Source organism: Crassostrea angulata, chromosome 4 (assembly GCF_025612915.1).
Source record: "Crassostrea angulata isolate pt1a10 chromosome 4, ASM2561291v2, whole genome shotgun sequence".
Lineage (NCBI taxonomy): Eukaryota > Metazoa > Mollusca > Bivalvia > Ostreida > Ostreidae > Magallana > Magallana angulata.
In genome coordinates this window covers 16629276-16651885 of record NC_069114.1, presented here as the reverse complement: position 1 = coordinate 16651885, position 22610 = coordinate 16629276, and the positions used below count along the sequence as shown (strand labels likewise).

At 34.1% G+C, this 22610-nt stretch overlaps 2 protein-coding genes across 2 annotated transcripts; one reads left to right on the top strand and one right to left on the bottom strand.

The window, feature by feature from the left end:
* Positions 1-2748: 2748 nt before the first annotated feature.
* Positions 2749-11302, top strand: LOC128181301 (THO complex subunit 4-like). The gene is made up of 7 exons (XM_052849657.1): positions 2749-2888; positions 4306-4712; positions 4923-5084; positions 5350-5588; positions 5821-5875; positions 10357-10419; positions 10956-11302. The coding sequence occupies exons 1-7, from the start codon at positions 2855-2857 to the stop codon at positions 11040-11042; spliced, it is 1047 nt and encodes a 348-aa protein (XP_052705617.1). The 5' UTR covers positions 2749-2854; the 3' UTR covers positions 11043-11302.
* Positions 11303-14020: 2718 nt separating this feature from the next.
* On the bottom strand, positions 14021-22592 carry LOC128181060 (very long-chain specific acyl-CoA dehydrogenase, mitochondrial-like). The gene is made up of 19 exons (XM_052849308.1): positions 22434-22592; positions 22080-22146; positions 20648-20720; positions 20470-20534; positions 20175-20283; positions 19698-19792; positions 19453-19584; positions 19049-19162; positions 18665-18750; positions 18421-18515; positions 18177-18280; positions 17569-17760; positions 17250-17312; positions 17028-17129; positions 16680-16777; positions 16401-16467; positions 16205-16277; positions 15718-15866; positions 14021-15411 (listed from the first exon to the last, which is right to left on the bottom strand). The coding sequence occupies exons 1-19, from the start codon at positions 22493-22495 to the stop codon at positions 15271-15273; spliced, it is 1887 nt and encodes a 628-aa protein (XP_052705268.1). The 5' UTR covers positions 22496-22592; the 3' UTR covers positions 14021-15270.
* Between the last annotated feature and the right edge of the window lie 18 nt (positions 22593-22610).

The following is a 22610-nucleotide window of genomic DNA, read 5'->3' as shown; positions in this document are numbered from 1 at the left end:
AAAAGGTCCCATTCGCATATATCTGCAGATTATTTTTATTTATGCCATTGCCCCACTGTAAATATGTAAGTAGCTCAGAACTATATATCCTGTAGATTTTATTAATGTAAATCGGTTTTCAAGTATCAAAAGTGAAGTTGTCTTGAACAAAACAGGAAGTGTTGAATAAGGTAGCCCGGTCGAGGCTGGAGATCTGGGTGTGGTGGCCTTTTAGTACTTCCGCTTAGAGCAATGGTTGCATGCTGCCTTATTACAGAGCATCAGTTTTGATATGGATATATGCATCCAGACCATTTATTTGCTTTAAATGAATAATTAGCCTAAAATTTTTATTGATTTTGATTGGGGAAAATATTGAGGCTAAAATTTCCATGATCAGCTAAAAACAAACTTCATTGTCTATAAAACTGATGAAATCTTTTCTACAACTTTGTCTTCAAAATTGAAAAAAAAAATGGCCACACTATTATTGTACAAGCATCCTTAAACATCCTTCCAATATCGAAAATATTCTGCTTCCAAAAAAAAAAAACAAAACCAAAAAAAAAAAACAAAACAAAAAAAACCAAACAAACTTTGTTCAAAAAAAAAAAAAAAAAACAAAAAAAAAAACAAAAAAAAAAAACCAAACAAACTTTGTTCAAAACGTGATGGGGGGGGGGGGGGGGGGGGCGGCGCCTTATTAAACCGGTTGCAATTCGTATGGTATAACCATGCAAGTTGAATAAGAGCAGGAAATGTTATTCCTGCAATTGTAGTTTAGTCTTATTTATTTTGTTATTGATAACTTTGATAACAATCCACTACAATAATTTACAATCTAAACAAACATATTAAGTTTGAACCATGATCTACTGACCAATTAAGAATAAAACATAATTACGACTAATCAACATGTTTTACGTTTCAAGAACTTTGATACACTCGCAGAAAAAATTTGCAGGTCTTTTTTTAATTTCAATTTGCTTGAATGATAATTTAATTGTCTTTGCTCTGTTTTTATTGGTCAAATCGTAATAAAAATAACAATGCAGATGCATCTCGAAAACAAGCTTATTTTCTTTTTCCCCGAACACAAACTCATTTTGATTTAGCAATATTTGCTTAAAAAAATATTTGTTAATCTTACTGAAGTTATGTACATATCTATTCACGGTTTATTTTGATATAATAAAAAGTTTCATTTGCTGCAAATTTTAAACAAACTTTAATTTTTGCATTGAATTATGGAACATTAAAGACTCTTTTCTTTTTTTCAAATAAATATACGACTACATGAATATAGATGTATGCAGTATTTTTTTTTTTACACTTTGTAGGCTGACGCGTATGGTGAGGAGCAATTTATAAAAAAATTTTATGAAAAATCTAATTTACTTCATGTTGTATTAGATGCAATAAAATGCTTTTGATATCATTGATTTGTATAAACTGCCACACTTGTTTGGAAGATTTATACAAATTATAATGACTAGTTAACAAAATGTTAAGTCTTGTATATGGGTATAGTCCACTAATGCATTTTCCATAGGCGGTAATGTTAACGTTATGGTTCATAGGTCCGGCCCTAATTTTCGTTCAGCAACGAGGGACCTCTTGAATGAAAGCTCATCAAATTGTCTCTTTCCTGTTAAAATTTCGTGGTTTGAAGTCAGATTCGTTTTCCGGCAAAATGCGTCTGTATTGAAAAACTCTGAAAATGAAAGTAAAAGTAGGGAATTTCTCAGTTTTGGAAAGGGTGTACATCAAACAATTTCAATTCTTTTCTTCAAATGATAATTCAATTTTGACACTTGTTTTAAAAATTGCAAATCCTCTTTTCTGACATGTGTCAAGCATTCTGATTTAAAATGTCCCAATAAATTTATATACACTCTGCAAGTATAGGGACTATTTTGCTTAAAGGCACTTCTTTGTTGTCCTACCGATTCTAAAAATAGTTAGAGGGATATACCCATATACAGTCTGGTGTTACTGCTTTTATTTGTAGCCCTATGGTCCAAATCGGATGAAAAACAATTTTAGAGTTTATAATACCGATAGCTTTATGATTTTTACAATACAATTTAAAAATTTAATTTTCACATTAACATGATACTACATGCATATGTATATATCATTCTATCTGTCGTTAAACTCCTAAATTAACACAACAATTAAAACGATCAAAAGCTCGTTTTGAAGTGTCAACGTTTAAACAAAAACAAATTTTCCTTGAAATCATAAATACAATCTGATTAAAATCAGCTGTTCTGATACGCTACCGCTCTCGTTCGAGAGCGGTAGCGTATCAGAACAGCTGATTTTAATCAGATTGTTATGAATACTATAAAAATTAAGTTACAATTAACTCCAACTACTGCTTCTCTCTCTCTCTCTCTCTCTCTCTCTCTCTCTCTCTCTCTCTCTCTCTCTCTCTCCAACTCTTTTTATGATCACTTTATATTGTTTGGTGCGTCTTTTGAAAAGTAAGGAGAGCATTTGTATTGATCAAGAGATGCGACATATGGCTTATCTAACTACGTTTACATTCACCGGCTGTTCATTGATTTATAATTTCATGCCACGTGAGAAATCTACAATAATTATATTTAAAAAACGAATAAGTAAATAAAAAGGGTATTTTATTTCTTCTAATAACAAAAAACTTAAAATAGGATACTAGTCAACGCAAACTTACAATTGTAAAAATTGTAATTTACACAATTCGCCAACTTTATTTAATCGGGATCGACATTGGATACACAACAAAAGCGCCATCTTGCGAGAGGTTAAAAACAAACTGAACGCGGTCCTCTCGCAATTTCACTCGTCGGAATAAACCTCTCTGAAAACATTTGCTCCTTGAGTGAAAATGGAAGCAGTAGAAAAAATAGATATGTCACTTGGTAAGGTTTGCTGTGTAAAATTTTAACCGTTTAAAAACTCAAATATGAGACAAGACGTTGCAGGTTCGTCGAAAGGGGTCGTCTTAAAGTTTTAAAACAGTTTGTTTTTTTTCACTCCAAATTACAAGTTATTAGAAAATATAGATGTCACATATTTGATAATAAACAAGTATATTACCAGAAATTGCTGTAGATACTCATGTGACTTTTTCAGATTTTCTTGCAAATTATGCAGCTGATATATGCTGACTACACCATATTATAGTTGTCATATTATAGTTATCATCCCTGTCAATGGCTGATATTTCGGTTGTAATTTGATATAGGCCTTTTCGTTTGTTTTTTGATATGCTTTATAGTATTCATTCACTGCTCGTTATTTTATATATCCATTTGGCAAAACTCGGAAATATTGTCTCTAAGTTATAAAAATGTTCCAATAGAGTTTTTATGGTTTTCAAGCATATACATGTAGACATTATAAAAAATAAATTTTGAAATTTTTCAAAGGAGAGCGTTCTTATAGATATATTATTATTGGGAATGTTTTGAAAGAATAACTTCATGAACCTATTTGTTTCCTTGCTCTTTTGTCACTGGTCATCACTTGGCTTATTCAGCAGTTCTCCTGTTGTATTTGTTTTGGGTTGCAGGTTGCATGCTTGACTTCTGCTGAAGACATTACATCAATCTTAGTTCTGCATCAAAAATTGTCTCTAGAATATTGTAAATTTCCCACCTTTCCTCTTGCTCTGTGGTTTACATTTACAGTCCTGGGAGGGGAGTGGGGTGATGTAGTTGTTTGATATTTGAAGAATCTGTCCTATTCAATGCCATATATATCTGCTGCTTGATGTTTAGATTATTATGTGTGCTTGGTTGGTCCTTCCATATAATAATAAGTTTTTGAAATATTATCAGTCCATTTATTTTGAGAATTTGGTAAAACTATTCTCTAACTACAAACCTTTGGAGGCTAGCTGTTACTAGTGTATAACTTTTTTTTTTTTTCTTCATGTTTCATACAAATAAAACAAGAGTAGTCTTTAAAAATTCAATTGTCGGTCATAGTTTTAGTTTACCAGAGTATTTTTTAAAAGTATGTCTAATGCATGTTTTTTCTTATCTTTCATTGATTGTATGTCATCACAATGATCACATCATCCTTTCTAAATGACTATGCTCCCATCATATGTGAAACCTTTCTATTAGTTTTGAAACTGGCCTTCTGAAGTGATGCATCACATAATAATAAACAGTTTTTTCTTCTTAAATTTTTTTTTGTACTGTAACTTCAGAATTCAATGCTCATAGAAAATTCACATAGCCCATTGTTTTCATAGAATATATCACACTAATTTACATTTTGTGTCTAGATGTGCCCTTTTGTCAGGAAATGTTTTGTTTTTCTTTACAGATGACATTATCAAGCTAAATAAGAAACAAGGCAGGGGAGGATCGAACAGGGGAGGGAGGGGTGGAAACCGAGGAGGAAGAGGTCAAGCACAAAGAGGTCAGGGAAGGAGGGGTCAAGGTCAAAGAGGAGGAAGAGGACAAGGGCAAGGAAGTAGAGGAGGATTTTCCAACAGAGGAGGAGCAAGAAGGGGAAATGTTAACAGAGGAGGCACAGGGAGAGGGAGAGGACAGGGGTCAGGGAGAGGGGGTGGGGGCATGAGGGGGTCCCGTGGAGGGAACTCAGTAGTTGATAGAGTCAAAGGAAAGGGTCCGAACAAGTACAAGCAGCTGAGGACCAACCTCATGAGGAAGAAACAGTCCCGGGGAGGAATGGGGGTTAGTCCCCTAAACAGAGTCAATTCTAACCAGGTATATTGTAGCTATGATTGTATTTATGTCTTTTTATTGAAAGAACTGAATTGTTTTACGTTTTTACTGTTTCCAAATTCTACTTAACATGCCAAATTCAACAAGATGTGAAAATTTGTAATTGGAGTTATGCCGAGAAAAATTGTTCTATAATGTCTTTGGTACCTAGATATTATAGAATTAATTAGGGGTACATTTTTTGTTTTACAGAACAGAGGTGCTTCAAATCTTGGACAGAACAGAGGAGCTTCAAATTTGGGACAGATAAAATCCCAGGCATTAAGTGCTCTTAGACAGGCTAAGCTTACTCTAGCCAAAATCTCTGCTCGAGAAAAAAGAGATAACATTGTTAACCAGAGGAGAGGTATTCAGGTAAGATGAAGTAAAATATAGTTCAGTTTAAAAGTGAGGTTGTGTGACCATCTGAAAAAAAGGAGGTAGCTCTCACCTGAAATTGTTTGATTTTTTTTTTAATTAAATAACTTGTTAACTGGCAATGAGGATGAAAATTTTGAAGGAAAAGATAAAACAAGTAAAAAATTGGTAGTTTCAAAATATCTATTGCAAAGATCTTGTAATTCTAATAGCTAATACCCTGTAATTGTTTCTGCTAAATTTATCTATATCGTACTTTCAGATGGATAGCCAGAGTCCCAGAAGAGGACGAGGAGGAGGCAGAGGGGGACGCGGCCGGGGAATGGGTAGAGGCAGGGGCCAGGGTGGAGGGGGTAACAGACAGCGCGGGGGTAATCTACAAGGTGGCAAACGGGGGTGGAGGCAGCCCAGACAGCAGTCCTCAGTGGACGACAGCGGCATCATCACAGTCAGTGTGGAGAACTCACGGCAGCAAACCAATAACTCACGGCAGCAAAATAGGTGAATTCAATTGAATGTACATTATATTTCATTCACATTTAGTGGGAGAATTACACTGGAGTTCTGTGGCTTTGATTGTTCTCTCCTAAGATAAAATCCAAAAGAAGTGTTCAAATGCAAATGTAAACAGGTAGTTAAAATACTGGCTTGTTTTTTTTTGTGTGTGTTATTGATACCTTCAGTAGCAGTACATTATGCCTTTTCTTACTTTTATTTTTCGTTTTCCTTTCAGGCCCAGAATTAACAGAAACAACCTTGGTACACAAAATATCAGAGAAGAAATGCTTGTAAGTTATTTGTAATTAAATATATTAGTGTTTGGATTCTGTGATATTAATTACCGGTGTCATATAATATTTTGATACCGCGAAATATTGAACCCGGGTTCAATATATTATGCGATATAATGAACCCGGGTTCAAAATATCGCTGCGATATATTGAACCCCCCCATAAAATATTGAACCCCGGGTTCAAAATATTATGGCCGCGATATTTTGAAACCCTCTCGAATTTTCATTGCTCTTGGAGAAGGGGTTCAAAATATTATGGCCGCGATGTATTGAACCCCCTTCCTTTTTCCAATTTCCTTTGGAGAGGGGGTTCAAAATATTATGGCTGCGATATATTGAACCCCCCTCCTTTTTTTATTGCTATTGGAGAGGGGGTTCAAAATATTATGGCTGCGATATTTTGAAACCCCCTTCCTTTTTCCAATTCCCATTGGAGAGGGGGTTCAAAATATTATGGCTGCGATATATTGAACCCCCTACTGTTTCCAATTCCCATTGGAAAGGGGGTTCAAAATATTATGGCTGCGATATATTGAACCCCCCTCCTTTTTTTATTGCTATTGGAGAGGGGGTTCAAAATATTATGGCTGCGATATATTGAACCCCCTTCCTTTTTCCAATTCCCATTGGAGAGGGGGTTCAAAATATTATGGCTGCGATATATTGAACCCCCCTCCTTTTTTTATTGCTATTGGAGAGGGGGTTCAAAATATTATGGCTGCGATATATTGAACCCCCTACTGTTTCCAATTCCCATTGGAAAGGGGGTTCAAAATATTATGGCTGCGATATTTTGAACCCCCTACCTATTTCCAATTCCCATTGGAGAGGGGGATCAAAATATTATGGCTGCAATATATTGAACCCCCTACTGTTTCCAATTTCCTTTGGAGAGGGGGTTCAAAATATTATGGCTGCGATATATTGAACCCCCCTCCTTTTTTTATTGCTATTGGAGAGGGGGTTCAAAATATTATGGCTGCGATATATTGAACCCCCTACCTATTTCCAATTCCCATTGGAGAGGGGGTTCAAAATATTATGGCTGCGATATATTGAACCCCCTACTGTTTCCAATTTCCTTTGGAGAGGGGGTTCAAAATATTGTGGCTGCGATATTTTGAACCCCCTACCTATTTCCAATTTCCATTGGAGAGGGGGTTCAAAATTTTATGGCCGCGATATTTTGAATCCCCCTCTATTTTTTTTTGCTATTGGAGAGGGGGTTCAAAATATTATTGTTTCCAATTCCCATTGGAGAGGGGGTTCAAAATATTATGGCTGCGATATTTTGAACCCCCTACCTATTTCCAATTCCCATTGGAGAGGGAGTTCAAAGTATTATGGCTGCGATATATTGAACCCCCTACTGTTTCCAATTTCCTTTGGAGAGGGGGTTCAAAATATTATGGCTGCGATATTTTGAACCCCCTACCTATTTCCAATTCCCATTAGAGAGGGGGTTCAAAATATTATGGCTGCGATATTTTGAATCCCCCTCTATTTTTTTTTGCTATTGGAGAAGGGGTTCAAAATATTATTGTTTCCAATTCCCATTGGAGAGGGGGTTCAAAATATTATGGCTGCGATATTTTGAACCCCCCCCCCCCCCCCCCCTCTATTTTTCATTGCTATTGGAGAGGGGGTTCAAAATATTATGGCCGCGATATTTTAAACGCCCTACCTTTTTCCAATTCCCATTGGAGATGGGGTTCAAAATATTATGGCCGTGATATTTTGAATCCCCCTCTATTTTTTTTTGCTATTGGAGAGGGGGTTCAAAATATTATTGTTTCCAATTCCCATTTGAGAGGGGGTTCAAAGTATTATGGCTGCGATATATTGAACCCCCCTCCTTTTTTTATTGCTATTGGAGAGGGGGTTCAAAATATTATGGCTGCGATATATTGAACCCCCCCCCTCTATTTTTCATTGATATTGGAGAGGGGGTTCAAAATATTATGGCTGCGATATATTGAACCCCCCTCCTTTTTTTATTGCTATTGGAGAGGGGGTTCAAAATATTATGGCTGCGATATATTGAACCCCCCTTCTTTTTTTATTGCTATTGGAGAGGGGGTTCAAAATATTATGGCTGCGATATATTGAACCCCCCTCTTTTTTTATTGCTATTGGAGAGGGGGTTCAAAATATTATGGCTGCGATATATTGAACCCCCTTACTATTTCCAATTCCCATTGAAGAGAGGGTTCAAAATATTATGGTCGAGATATTTTGAACCCCATACCTATTTCCAATTCCCATTGGAGAGGGGGTTCATAATATTATGGCTGCGATATATTGAAAACCCTTCTTATCACTGGCTATTGGAGATCTAGGGGTTTCAAAATTTAATGGCTGTGAAATTTAATTATAAATAATAATGCCCCCCCCTTCTTTTATTGCTTTTGCCCCCCCCCCCCCCCAAATCTTTACTTCATGCATATACAGAATTCAATTTTTTTTTTGGGGGGGGGGTATAATTGTGCTTTTATTGTCAGTCTGTAATAAAAAATATTATGAATGAAAATCATATTGTTTTTGGTGATTCTTTTTGTTACCAAGAAAATAGGGTATCCTTGGAGGTTACTCTAAATGGTAGTCCTCAGGTGGGAGAAAAGGGGGCTAACACCTGTGTACTGCGTATACACACTGGTGGTAGCTAGGTAAACATTAATTGGCTCCCTTCATAGCTGACATCAGCCTGTATGGTATCCCTGTTATGTAATACAATTTGGGAATTGCAAATGGACTGGCCCAATCTAAAGTTTGCGTACCTTTATAATAATAATATTTTGAACCCCCTTTCTAATGGGAATTGGAAAAAGGTAGGAGGTTCAATATATAGCAGCCATAATATTTTGAACCCCCTCTCCAATGGGAATAAGAAATAGGTAGGTGGATCAAGATATCGCAGCCATAATATTTTAAACCCCCTTTCCAATTGGAATTGGAAAAAGGTAGGAGATTCAATATATTGCAGCCATAATATTTTGAACCCCCTCTCCAATACCAATGAAAAAAAGAGGGGGGTTCAAAATATCGCGGCCATAATATTTTGAACCCCCTCTCCAATGGGAATAAAAAAATAGGTAGGTGGATCAATATATCGCAGCCATAATATTTTAAACCCCCTTTCCAATTGGAATTGGAAAAAGGTAGGGGATTCAATATATCGCAGCCATAATATTTTGAACCCCCTCTCCAATACCAATGAAAAAAAGAGGGGGGTTCAAAATATCGCGGCCATAATATTTTGAACCCCCTCTCCAATGGGAATTGGAAAAAGGTAGGGGGGTTCAATATATCGCAGCCATAATATTTTGAACCCCCTCTCCAATACCAATGAAGAATAGAGGGGGGTTCAAAATATCGCGGCCATAATATTTTGAACCCCATCTCCAATGGGAATTGGAAAAAGGTAGGGGGTTCAAAATATCGCAGCCATAATATTTTGAACCCCCTCTTGAATAGCAATGAAAAATAGAGGGGGGTTCAAAATATCGCAGCCATAATATTTTAAACCCCCTCTCCAATGGGAATTGGAAAAAGGTAGGGGGTTTAAAATATCGCGGCCATAATATTTTGAACCCCCTCTTGAATAGCAATGAAAAATAGAGGGGGGGTTCAAAATATTGCAGCCATAATATTTTGAACCCCCTCTCCAATGGGAATTGGAAAAAGGAAGGGGGTTCAATATATCGCAGCCATAATATTTTGAACCCCCTCTCCAATGGGAATTGGAAAAAGGTAGGGGGTTTAAAATATTGCAGCCATAATATTTTGAACCCCCTTCTCCAATAACAATGAAAAATAGAGGGGGGTTCAAAATATCGTAGCCATAATATTTTGAACCCCCTTTCCAATGGGAATTGGAAAAAGGTAGGGGGTTCAATATATCGCAGCCATAATATTTTGAACCCCCTCTCCAATACCAATGAAAAATAGAGAGGGGTTCATAATATCGTGGCCATAATATTTTGAACCCCCTCTTGAATAGCAATGAAAAATAGAGGGGGGTTCAAAATATCGCAGCCATAATATTTTGAACCCCCTATCCAATGGGAATTGGAAAAGGTAGGGGGTTCAAAATATCGCAGCCATAATATTTTGAACCCCCTCTCCAATACCAATGAAAAATAGAGGGGGTTCAAAATATCGCGGCCATAAAATATTGAACCTGGGTTCAATATTTTATGGGGGGGGTTCAATATATCGCAGCGATATTTTGAACCCGGGTTCAATATATCGCGGGGTTCAAAATATTATATGACACCGGTATGGCAGTTGCAACGTATTTCTTTGTAAAAATGACAGTCACATGTTACACATACTTTACATATATTGTGTTAAAGATAGAAAAGGAATGATGGCAAATGATTTCATTGGAAACTGGGTAGCGAAATTCATCCACAAGTAACCTTGAATTTAATCTATTTTAAAAATTGCTTGATTATAGTTTTCTATTTTTGTCAGAACCTAAAACCTTCAGCAAGACAGAGGTACCGGATGAACAAAGAAATATTTGCCAGAAATACAGTAAGACAATATTATTAAAGTACGCTACAAAACAATGCAAAATACAGTGATTGAAATTATACTATGTCATAATTGAACTATGGGATAATAATATACAATTATTGCTGTTTTCTGAGTTCAATATGATGATTTAGGTACCTGAGAAATACAAGAGCCTTCAGCTTGGAGAATATTGTACTTCGAGGGTAGCTAAATCATTGTATTGATCGAAAAAACTGCAAAAATTGTTTTATATGATTTAGCGACAAATTGATACAGACACATCAAATTAAGTGTTATCAAGCAAATATTTTAGTTTTAAACTGACTTGAACATATAGAGAAATGTGGTATTTTATTTGACAATCTAGTTTTCGTCCAATGTAGAGAAAATCAAATGTTTTATTGACCTCCTTGGTCAGGTGCTGGTGAATAAAACGTTTGATTTTTTTCTAGATTGTTTGATATCAGCCAGTCAGAGAGCTAGGAATTAATCAATCTCATTATAATGTCTTTTGGCATGGAATTTAAAGTTTCATACATGGTCTTGTTTTGTAGACTGATATTAGTCTCAGCGACCGTTTTGCCTCAGGAGTCAGTGCAGAATCCAGTGGAGTCGGAGATGGAAGAAGAATTTTCCTCTAGATAAGCAGTGTTCGTGTAGATAGCCAGTAGGCTGAATATCAGACAACATCTCATGTACCTTCAGTTTACAAGTGGGTCTGTCAGTAATGCAATACTGCAATAAGACAAATGCTGATAACTCACCTTGTGACAAGGTGCTTTATAAACAACTCCTGTCATTTAGTTGAAGGTTGTTTTTTCTCATGCTTCACTTATTATACATGGATCTTTAATTTTAATTTTTTTTTTTTTTTTAATATTTTTGAGTCATGACACACATTAATAAACACCATTTATCCATTACAAGTCACTGCTATATAATATGACACTATTGAACTTAAGTAAAATTGTGATAATATTATTAATGCCTATGGTTATTTTAAAATATCAGTTTAAAAATGATGCAGGTAATGGGAATTTTTATGTGTGTGATTGTCTTAATTGCACACTTGTGCTGTGTGTGTTTAAGCTTTGTCAAAGTTCAAAAGGTGATTGTATCATTTTCACTTTGTGTTTATATGTGTGTCACTGTACATAGAAATATTATCTGTTTTTGTTTTATAATCGACAATTCATGAATTTTTATTTTAAAAATCTTGAAAGCTCAAGAATTCAATTCAGTTTTAGTGTCAGTAACTACAAATTATAAGGATTTAAGAGGATAAACTCTGTTTTATTAGTAGATTGACTAGAGCTTTAATCTTACACGAGTCCTTAGTTAATTTTATTTGTTTGGTTTCTGTTTTTATTGATAAAGCCGTGTACAGATACATGTGAGTCGTAACACCTTGTATTTTTTTCTTTATTATATATTTGTTTTATTCTATGTTTGTATATTTTATTCTGTTAAAAAAAGTTACATGGATGCTTGAAAAAAAATGTGTGCCTTTACATATCTATGTCTCAAACATTGCGAGATATGTCACATTTTTTAGTTACTTAACTTGTTTATCAAAATATGGAAAAAAACATCTTTGAATTAACACTGACTGGTTTTAATTTTCAAGTTAAAAGTTTCCTACAGAAATGTTCATGTATTTGAGAAGAAAAAGGTCACAAGGAACAAAAACTTTAGTAAACCAACGTTAATTCGTTTGAGAGAGAGAGAAAGGTTTGCGAGAGCCTCGTTGGGAATATTACTTGGTGTTTTTTAAGTCAGCATTTAAACTACGATTAATTCAAATGTAGATTGAATGGTGAAAGTTGGTTTCATTTTCATTTTGAACAGAATCCAATAGTTTTATGTTTAGTCATGACATTTGAAAGATATATGTACATGTATGTAGTTTGGATGGCTTGTGGAAATATATGAAAAGTTTGTAGAGTTTGGTATTAACTAAAGGGCTGTTTTTATTTTGTGAAGAGAAAGTTGTTTATTTTTTTAAATCTTTAAGAATCTGAGGGTATGTATGTGAAGTATGTTTCATTGAATTGTTCATTAACCGGGGACAATTCAAGTAAGTGACCCCAGTTACTGATTTCATTTGTCCTCCCATAATACATTTTGTTCAAGTACATGTATATCAACTTAAAACATACTTTTTATATAAATTGTTTAAAAACTTAAATCGATTGAAGTTCGTTAATAAAATGAAATTATTTAAATGCAAATGAAATTGTCTTTTCTCTAATGAGCCACTGTGAACACATTCAAAATACTTTTCTATGTTCGGCCATGTTTACAAATGGTAAGAGTACCAGTATATACTGTCAATTACAATAATCAGCTCTCATTCTGTCCGGCATGCTTAAGATGGCTGGATGGTCAACAAAATAACCATCATGTATACCTAAAACTTGATTTGTTTATCTATAAACTACTGTAAATTCCTTATATTATGCGAGTACTTATTTCCGGGATCCCACTGTTTTGTTTCAAATTGCGAGAGTATAAAATCGTGAACTTGGAACTTCTCTCCTTATTTCCTATAATTTTCAACTCTCAGATAATAACGGCGAAATTTTTAAATCCGCGAAGGATGCTTCTCGGGATTTTACGCGGATATTTATTCCTCGCGTTTAATTAGGAATCTACAGTTAGTAATGTTTCGTAAAGAAAAAATCCATATAATTTACCTTTTAAATTTATTTATGTTCCTAAAATTTATATACATGTACTACATAAAAACTAAATCCCCCAAACTTACAAATACTTAAAAATGGAAAGAAATAACAAATGTCCCATATTGTAATATGTGTTTGAACAAATGGACTATTTGAACATTGGATGCCAAAATAAAAATAAGATTATGAGTGAAGCATATGATAGCTGCAATACTTAAATTATATATACATCATTACGTGTTACTTGTGTTTTGCCCTAAAACATTAACAGAAACTTGTTGAGGAATAGATTCAAGTCGATGAAGATAAAAAAATGTGTAGGTCATCTGAGGAACTTGAATATAAACTTGTAGAGACCAGTCTAAAAAAAAGAAGGTTTTGCTTGGTAGATGTACCAATGGTTAAAGAGGATTCCATTTAGCATTTGCATGGAGTCGAGTCTTCAGATGCAATCAAATATATTGCCACTGCCATGATCCCAAAAATACATATAAGTACATTATACTTGCTCATATATGTTATTTCAAGATTTTCCAAAAAATTTTTTTTTTTTTTAAATCAATGTCTCTTTACGTATTTAACCCCGAAATGTTCCAAATATTTCATGAGAATTTCTTTCAAGATGAGATAAAGGTTTAACTGTATAGTATAATAACGATGCCATACACGTAGTTCGCTTTAAAACCTGTTTTTTTTTTAATCCTTGCTATTACATACGATACTTGTACATTGTGGTACTACACCTCTCTTCTCCATTTGCTTATATACATACCGATACATGTACGTTTAGATGGCCTCATATTCACTGCTGCTAACAGAACATGGGCCATGGCCTTCTAAACTATTTGAATTTTTGATCCATGTTTTAATTAACTTGAAAAATGATCCCTTTACTAGACTGTGGTGAATGGTACACAAAACACAACAAAGCAATGTTATGCTAGTAAAAAATTTATTCACAAGTCAGCTTGAATTTGTGTGTACACATCAACAGAACGGCTAGGAACATAACCTCCCAAATAACCTTGTGAGGAATTTCTTGTAATTAGCGACTTGCATTCAGAGATAGTGTACACATATTGAAAAACAAAATACAAAAAATGATTTGTTGGTGAATCATTGGAAAAGTTGTACCACAAAAAATAAGAACAGTTACACAGTTAGGTGCTCTATATTACAATTTGCATTGCTGGGCATTGCATATACTGAACAGAGTCTGTTGACAAAAGGACTTGCACACACAGGTCTTATACAGGAGATTCATTCATAAACTATTAAATAAAACCAAGATTAAACATTTTCCAATGTTTTTCCAACATACATGTAAGATGAATTTATAAATACACCTAGAATGGCAAGCAACGTGTTTCAGCTACATATAAGATAAAAAACCCAAATATTAATCAATTTTCTTTTTGACTGGTTCTTTTGATGATAATGGGCTACAATGATGAAATATTAATCTGGTGTTTATATTTTCAATTGACAATTGCTAACTATGTACATATCCACTATACCAATGTACCTGGAAAAAATTTACCATCAAAATCATTTTATTTAAAAAAAAAAACCCCATAATAAAATTAATATATATAGGTTCCTATGTACACTGAAACTAAGAAAGAACAAGAAATCTCATTTGTCTCCAGCAAATGATATAATTCTTATCACAGATGAACTTTATGATCCATTTGTACATATGTTCCAACAAGCCAAGGAATATAAAACCTCAGACATGCCATTTAGTCAATTAAACATGATTAAAAGAAAACGAAAATTAATATCTGAGGTAATATGTACATGTATCAATCACAACTTCTCTCATGAATTCAAGGATGATGTAAAATGGGTGCTGTACAGTGAACATTGTTACAGAACATCAGAAAATTGGACAATTACCCAGGTACTTGTAACCCCTAAAAAAAACCCACTGGAATTAATTGAGTGTTCATGCTTTTGAGAGTAATACATGTAGAACATAAAAACTTTGTACAAAATTTTGGTATGTATATTTTTCTTACTTCTTGGTTTTACTATCACATACAAATAATATAAACAAATGAAAACAAAAATGATTTATCATCACAGCAAGAACGTTTCTTTGTTTTTTGTTGAAGTACAGTGTAATAACTTTTTTGACTGATTCGTTCCACTTGTCCTCCATATTTAAACACAATGCCCTCCCTTAGAATCCCAGTGGATGCCTCTGAAGGAGACCTCCATTAGCGACAACATCTTTGGAGATTTTCTCCAGCCCTGAGAAGTTTTCTTTTTCTCCCTTCGTAGCATGACACGCCAGGAGATTGGCATCGATTCTGTCTTTGGCCTGTAGACATACAATGTTATAGAGAAAATAGCATAAAGACTAAATAAAAATTATTTTCAAAGTATTTTGTGTGGTGTGTTTTGGTATGTTCACAGATATATTACCTTTATTATTATGTACATGAAGAATACACGTGTTCATCTAAGGTCACTGGATTAAAGACCAACAATACATGCTAGCATGATTGAGAAATTGAGGTATCAATAAATAGATGAAGCTTTATTGACTTATATACAAGTTCCCATACATGTATCTATCAGAATTAACGATCAATATTTTTTAAATTATTCAAAAGCAATATCTTACCTCATTACAGAAGACTTTGGTAATGGTGGCTTCGTGGTCTGCTGAGCTATGACCTTCCTTGAGTGACCTTGAAGCCCTGGACAGAACGGACACCATGCCATAAATATCAATGGCTGAATCGGCCACTCTCTTCAGGAGAAATTGTTCATCTGAAATAAAAAATAAATAAATTGATAACCAAGGTTAATGAAGCTCTCATTTTACACAAAGTATATACATGTAAGTGTCGATGGATTTCAAATTAGAATTTAAAATTTTAAGGATTCTGAAGTTTCTTTGTGACCATCATCAATTATACATTTACAAAATACATTAATGTATATGTTCATTTTAGAGTCAAAACTTGTTTTCTCTAATTTCAATCTCACTTTTATGCATCTAGGTATTCAAGACACCAATATTTGAGATAACAAAGTTAAAGTGTATAAGTACAATGTATATATATGTCAAATACTTAAGCATTTTCACATAATTGAATAAATCTTACTGGTGATTTTTTTGCCATGGGTCATGAGAAGTTGTTCCACTACTGAACCAAAGTCACCAATAGCAGCAAAGGTCTGAAATACATAAATTATTAAATATGTAATCATATAAACGTCATTACACCTAACCATGCATATTATCTATTATGCAAAGTCTATTCTGCAAGAAGTAAAATCTTAAAACCTCAATAAAGTTACCTGTTCTGCAGAGTTCATAAGCGAGGGGTGAATATGAGCTTTAGCACCATTGTCATCTGCTTTTGACCTAAAATATAATGATAATTGTCTTAAGATGAAGATTACCAACTTTAACACATATGGAACATGGTTAATATAAATGTTTGTGTATATGTATATGTACCAAGTGAACTTCAGGTAGTCCTAAACAATCCCATAATTTGAGGGTTAAAATTCTTCAATCACAAGAAAGGTTCATGTAATTGATGTATTTTTGCAAAACAGAGTGTTGATTCTTACTTCAATACTTTCTTGCTGCCATATTCCAGGAACATTCCAATGTTACCCAGGGGGTTTGACATGGCCTTCTTCAGCTCTTTGAGGTAGTTTCCTGCATACTACAAATAAATACATGCATTGTCATATCATATGTTCATGTACATTGTACATGGTAAATTAATGATCTTGATCAAAAATTTTCATTGTTTTTTTTTTTTTTTTTATTAAAAACATGTTTCCTCTTAACATTTTTCAACAGTCTATACTTACAAAATTTTACAATAATATAAATTATCTTAGATATATTTCCAATGGATAGGGCAAATCTAATGCACATTTTGAACATCATATATACAGACATGAATTTACCTGACTTCCAGTAAGGGCAATAAAGAGTCTCAGAATATCATTGGTTCCTTCAAAAATTCTGAAAATTCTTAAATCTCTCATCACTCGCTCCAGACTAGTATCCTAAAAAAATAAATGAAGGCAATATAAAAGAAAATACTGGAATATTTTCAATCAATCCTGAATCTTAACCTTATGGTAATTTACCAATATCCTCAATACATCTCAATGAACTGTACTTACCTTCATGTATCCCATCCCACCCAGAATCTGGATTGCTTCATCAGCACAAAACCAAGCCGCTTCCTAGTATAAAACAGAAGCCTATTACATACACTCTATAAACATTATATAATAAAGAATTGCTTTGAAACATTTCTGAGTTTCACAATATTCATGTATACTGGTGTGATGAATCATTTTTTATCAGGTTTTTTTTGTGTAAATTTAACAATTTTCTATGATTAAATCACACAAAACACTTTTTAACTGTTTCATTTTGCTTTTAATCAGTCTTATTGCATGGCTTTAACAATCATGAGTGATTAAATCAAATGCTTACAGAGCCGTAGATTTTGCTAATGGCTGCCTCTATCTGGAACTCTGTGGAGCCCTGGTCCATGTTAGCGGACAGCATGTAGGCCATGGACTCGGTCACATACTGCATCATGACCATGCGGCCGATCTTCTCCTGGATGGCGCCGTAGTTACTGATCAGGTCCCCAAACTGCTTTCTCTGGGAGGCGTGGTCAATCTAGGAGGGTATGGACACATATAAAGTGGGGAATCATATACATGATATTATACATCATATAATGTTCAATAATGTATGGTATTATAAAATATAGATACAGTTTGGTGTATATACATCATACTGTATAATTTTCATATCATAAAAAATAAAGAGAGAAAGAAAATTTGTTTGATTTAAAAACTCGAAAAGTTTATAATACAATTTAAGACTAAGGAAATGATGGAGGTAAAATCATGACTTAAAAGGTTAGGAATTGCATATTCTGAGAGAGAGAGAGAAAGAAAAAGAGAGAGAGAAAAGGAGAAGGAGAGAGAGACAAGAGAGAAACACTAAAGTTGGGTAAAAACCACAAAACACAGTTGCACTTTATAAGAGCAGTGCCTTTTGTATTATTACACATTTACTTATATACTTACTGCTTTTTTGATACAGTATGACATGGTTCCTGACAAAGCAGCGGCCATGCCAAATCTTCCATTGTTCAGAATGTTCATAGCCACCTTAAATCCTCCTCCAACTCCTGAAAATAAACAGCACCATCAATGTAAGGGGCACAACTCTAATATATCTAACTCTCATACTTATGTTTTCATATATATGTCACACATGTGTATGGCTTTTAAAATGTACTAAAATTTATATATTTATTTAGCACTTTACCTCCAAGAAGATTTTCAACAGGAACCTTGCAATCTTCAAAATATACTTCTGCTGTATTGGAGGCTTTAATCCCCATCTTCTTTTCTGGTGGACCACTATATTGAAAAAAACATTTTAAACATATTTTTAACAATTGATTTTTTTATTCTAAAAATTCTCATAAGACTAATTTAAATGAGGTTGGAAAATCAAAAAATCATATGCATATACTACAAAAGAGATTGAGAACAGAGAAAATACATACTTGGAAACACCTCCAAACGACCTCTCAACAATAAAGGCTGATACTTTTTCCTTAGTTTCACCAGTTTTCTCGTCTTTGACAGGTGTCTAAAATACCACATTTTAATTTTCTTAATCTTAACTACTAAGTTCTTACATATGCACACAATACATGAATGTACACAAGACTCAAAGGACAAAAGAGGTTACATCTGTGCTATTTTAGTTTCATATTCTCACTTATCAATTACAGTTGAACAAGTTAACTTTGGCATGTTCAGCTAAGTGGATTGATTCTCAAGAGTGCTTTCCCAAAATTTCAGTCCCTGTAACACAAATATTGGCACCCACTCTGCTGAACAAGTCTAATTTCATATCACCAAGGGTAATAATTCTGTTTACAAACCTTGGCGAACACGGTGAAGATTTCTGCCAGTCCTCCATTACTGATCCAGATCTTGCTACCATTGAGGATATAATGCTTGCCATCAGGGGACAGAACTGCTTTGGTTTTGATAGACTATCAAAAAATGAATTTTTTTTTTTTTACATGTATGTATAATCTATCAAGCTATCTCTGAGAATTTGTATCCCCACTGAAAGAAAAAATAGGAAGATGGAAGACTTGGAAAAAGTCAGTCTATAAATATTTTTGTTCTTTAACAAAATCTAATCTGTAAGTGTTTATTGTGTTTTATTAAAAACTCTCAAGATTTAAAATATATCTAATTTTGGTGGAAGGGGAGACAATAAACATAAAACAGAAATGGCTGGAGGTGAAAGACTAGTTTCTGAGAAATGACCGCTTACGCTGGCATCAGATCCACTGCTGGGCTCGGTCAGACAGAACGCTGCAATGTTTTTACCACAAGCCAAGTCAGGCAGGTATTTGTCCTTCTGTTCTTTTGTTCCAAACAGCAGGATTCCTTTAAACCCAATGGACTGTTACAAATCAAGCAAGGAAAGGTTATTTGTAGCAAGATGTATGTAGTACATACATTGTAAATATATCTATTAATAACTGTTGCTTTGGTGTACGAACATATGATTATTACCTGGTGGGCTCCTAAGGTAATGCCGACCCCAAGGTCATGTGATCCCACTATTTCTACCAGACGAGCATACTGAGTGTTGGTTAATCCAAGACCACCTTCAAAGAGCAGCATCATTTGTACCAAATAAAAACTCTACTGACTAACACAGAATGCAACAAAAAAGAGAAAAGACATACCAGTAAACAGAAAGTTTTATTAATTAAGAATAAAAGAACTACCAGGTATTTCCACACAACAAGAATTCAGATCTGTCTATTGACCAAAACATCTCATCTGATATCAGTGAAGTTTTATTGCTCAAGAGCTTACAATTCTTAAGTCCAAAAACCTATGCCTACATATCAAATGTTATATCACCATTATATGATGTCAGACTACTTGGTATTGTGAGAAACTTAAAAAGTAATTTTATTTTTCAGATCACTTCAAAGTTATTAACATGGGCTTTGTGTCAAAATTTTAAGATAGATGGTTTACCATTATCAACCGGAACCTGGAGACCAAAGGCCCCTAACTCCTTTAGTCCCTCCATGACATGGTCCTCTACTTTCTCCAGGCTGTCATTCTTCAGGGGGTCATTTATTTCCTGATAAAAGAGATAAAACATTTTATAGGATGCTGATTTCAGAATCATTGTTTAAAGGACACTTGAATGTAAAATATGGCATGAATTAAAATGTAATAATCCAGGAGAAAAATTACTGCACATGCATTTATTACAAGCATTAAGATCTGTAAATGTAATGACGAGCTAAAAATCAATGTATCTAACCTCGAAGAACTTGGCTGTTGGATCTACAAGCATCTTGAGGGTGTCCTTTTGTTCATCATTTAATACTGGAAATCAGAATGAAATGATATTGTCAGTTTTATCTCTCGGTGTTTTTTAAATTATGTTTACCAATGCATCTGACTATTTTTATTGAAAAATATTTCTTATTCTAGACTACCTTCTGGGAAAGGAAACACCTGATCTGTTTTAACAATTCCTCTGAAGATGTTCATGGCAAAAGACTTGGACTCCTATAAAAGCAAAAATGAAATCTATGAGATTCATGACATGACAAGAATAGAATTCCAGGGTCCCCCGCCGGTCAAGCAGTATACTAGTATCGAGTCTATCGACCAAGGCTGATTTAGGAACTTGACCAAGGTATTAGTGATATAAACATTTGGTATAAATTTAATGAAAATCCGTCAAAATTTGTAGGCATGAGCGCGCTTACAAGGTCAATTTTTGGAAAAAAACGGAGTCATTATTGTGGTCAAAGTCCCATAACTCCAACAAAAAGTATCGACCAATGCTGATTTTCGAACTTGACCAAAGTATTAGTGGTATAATCATTTGGTATAAATTTAATAAAAATCTGTCAAAATGGGTAGGCATGAGAGCGCTTACAAGGTCAATTTTTGGATAAAACTGAGTCATTATTGTGGTCAAAGTCCCATAACGCCAACAAAAAGTATCGACTAACGCTGATTTTCGAACTTAACCAAGGTAATAGTGGTATAAACATTTGGTATAAATTTAATGAAAATCCGTCAAAATTTGTAGGCATGAGAGCGCTTACAAGGTCAATTTTTGGATAAAACGGAGTCATGATTGTGGTCAAAGTCCCATAACGCCATCAAAAAGTATTGACTAATGCTGATTTTCAAACTTGACCAAGGTAATAGTGGTATAAACATTTGGTATAAATTTAATGAAAATCTGTCAAAATTTGTAGGCATGAGAGCGCTTACAAGGTCAATTTTTGGATAAAACGGAGTCATTATTGTAGTCAAAGTCCCATAACTCCAACAAAAAGTATCAACCAATGCTGATTTTCGAACTTGACCAAGGTAATAGTGCTATAAACATTTGGTATAAATTTAATGAAAATCCGTCAAAATTTGTAGGCATGAGAGCGCTTACAAAAAAGTGTGACGGACGGACGCACGGACACACGGACGCACGGATACACGGACCCACGGACGCCCGGCATTTCTATGTCCCCGCTCCGCGTTGCGGCGGGGGACAAAAATATGAATGAATTGAGATAACAAAATTATGATGTATACACTGAAATTTGTAGATTAGTCTGTTGATAACATAGATCAATCAATAAAATGTCATTGTTATATGCATTTTATTTATATAAAATTTGTATCTGTCTTCTAAATTGAAAATTATTTCAGTGAGAGATCAAATCACAAGAATAATTTTTTGGGAGCAACAAACTTTTGCATGTTAAAAAATTGTCATAAGGCTAATAGTTATATATTTATGTATAATTTGTGTCACAACTTTCAAAAAATAATAATGAGTTTTTAAAGTTTGCAAAAGATGATTCTCATGATTGTGACATCAGACAATGATTATAAAAATTCAGAAATGGTTACCTGAGTCTTGGCTGTTGTTGGCTTGGCATCATCAGTCTTTTTCTGGGCTGTTGCCGAGCTTGCACATCTTAACAAATATTGAAATACAATTTACAACAAAATAAAATTTACTATCATTTAATTCGTGTTCACATTGGCCATCAATTAAAAATTGAAAATTATTTGGTATGATTCAAAATACAGAATAATAAAAATCGTAAGACCTATTCTTACTATTAAAGTTCTCTTATAGTAAACAAGCAAAAAGTCCAAAGTCCACACACTGACAAAAGGACTAAATGTCAAATACAACAAATTAGCAAAATGTATAATTAAAGTGTGCAATTTGTTGCGAAAAAATATGTGAAAAATTACCTCAGGTTCCCTAGAACTGATCTTCTACCAAGAGAAGTTAACAATGCTGAAGTTCGAAGCATTTTTCTCTCAAATCACACTCTGCGTTTCAGCAGTCCAGGTTCACCAAAACTGTGTTTACGAAAGAGGTCGTTTGACATCCGGTTTATACAACAATGGATGCGCATGCGCTAAAGT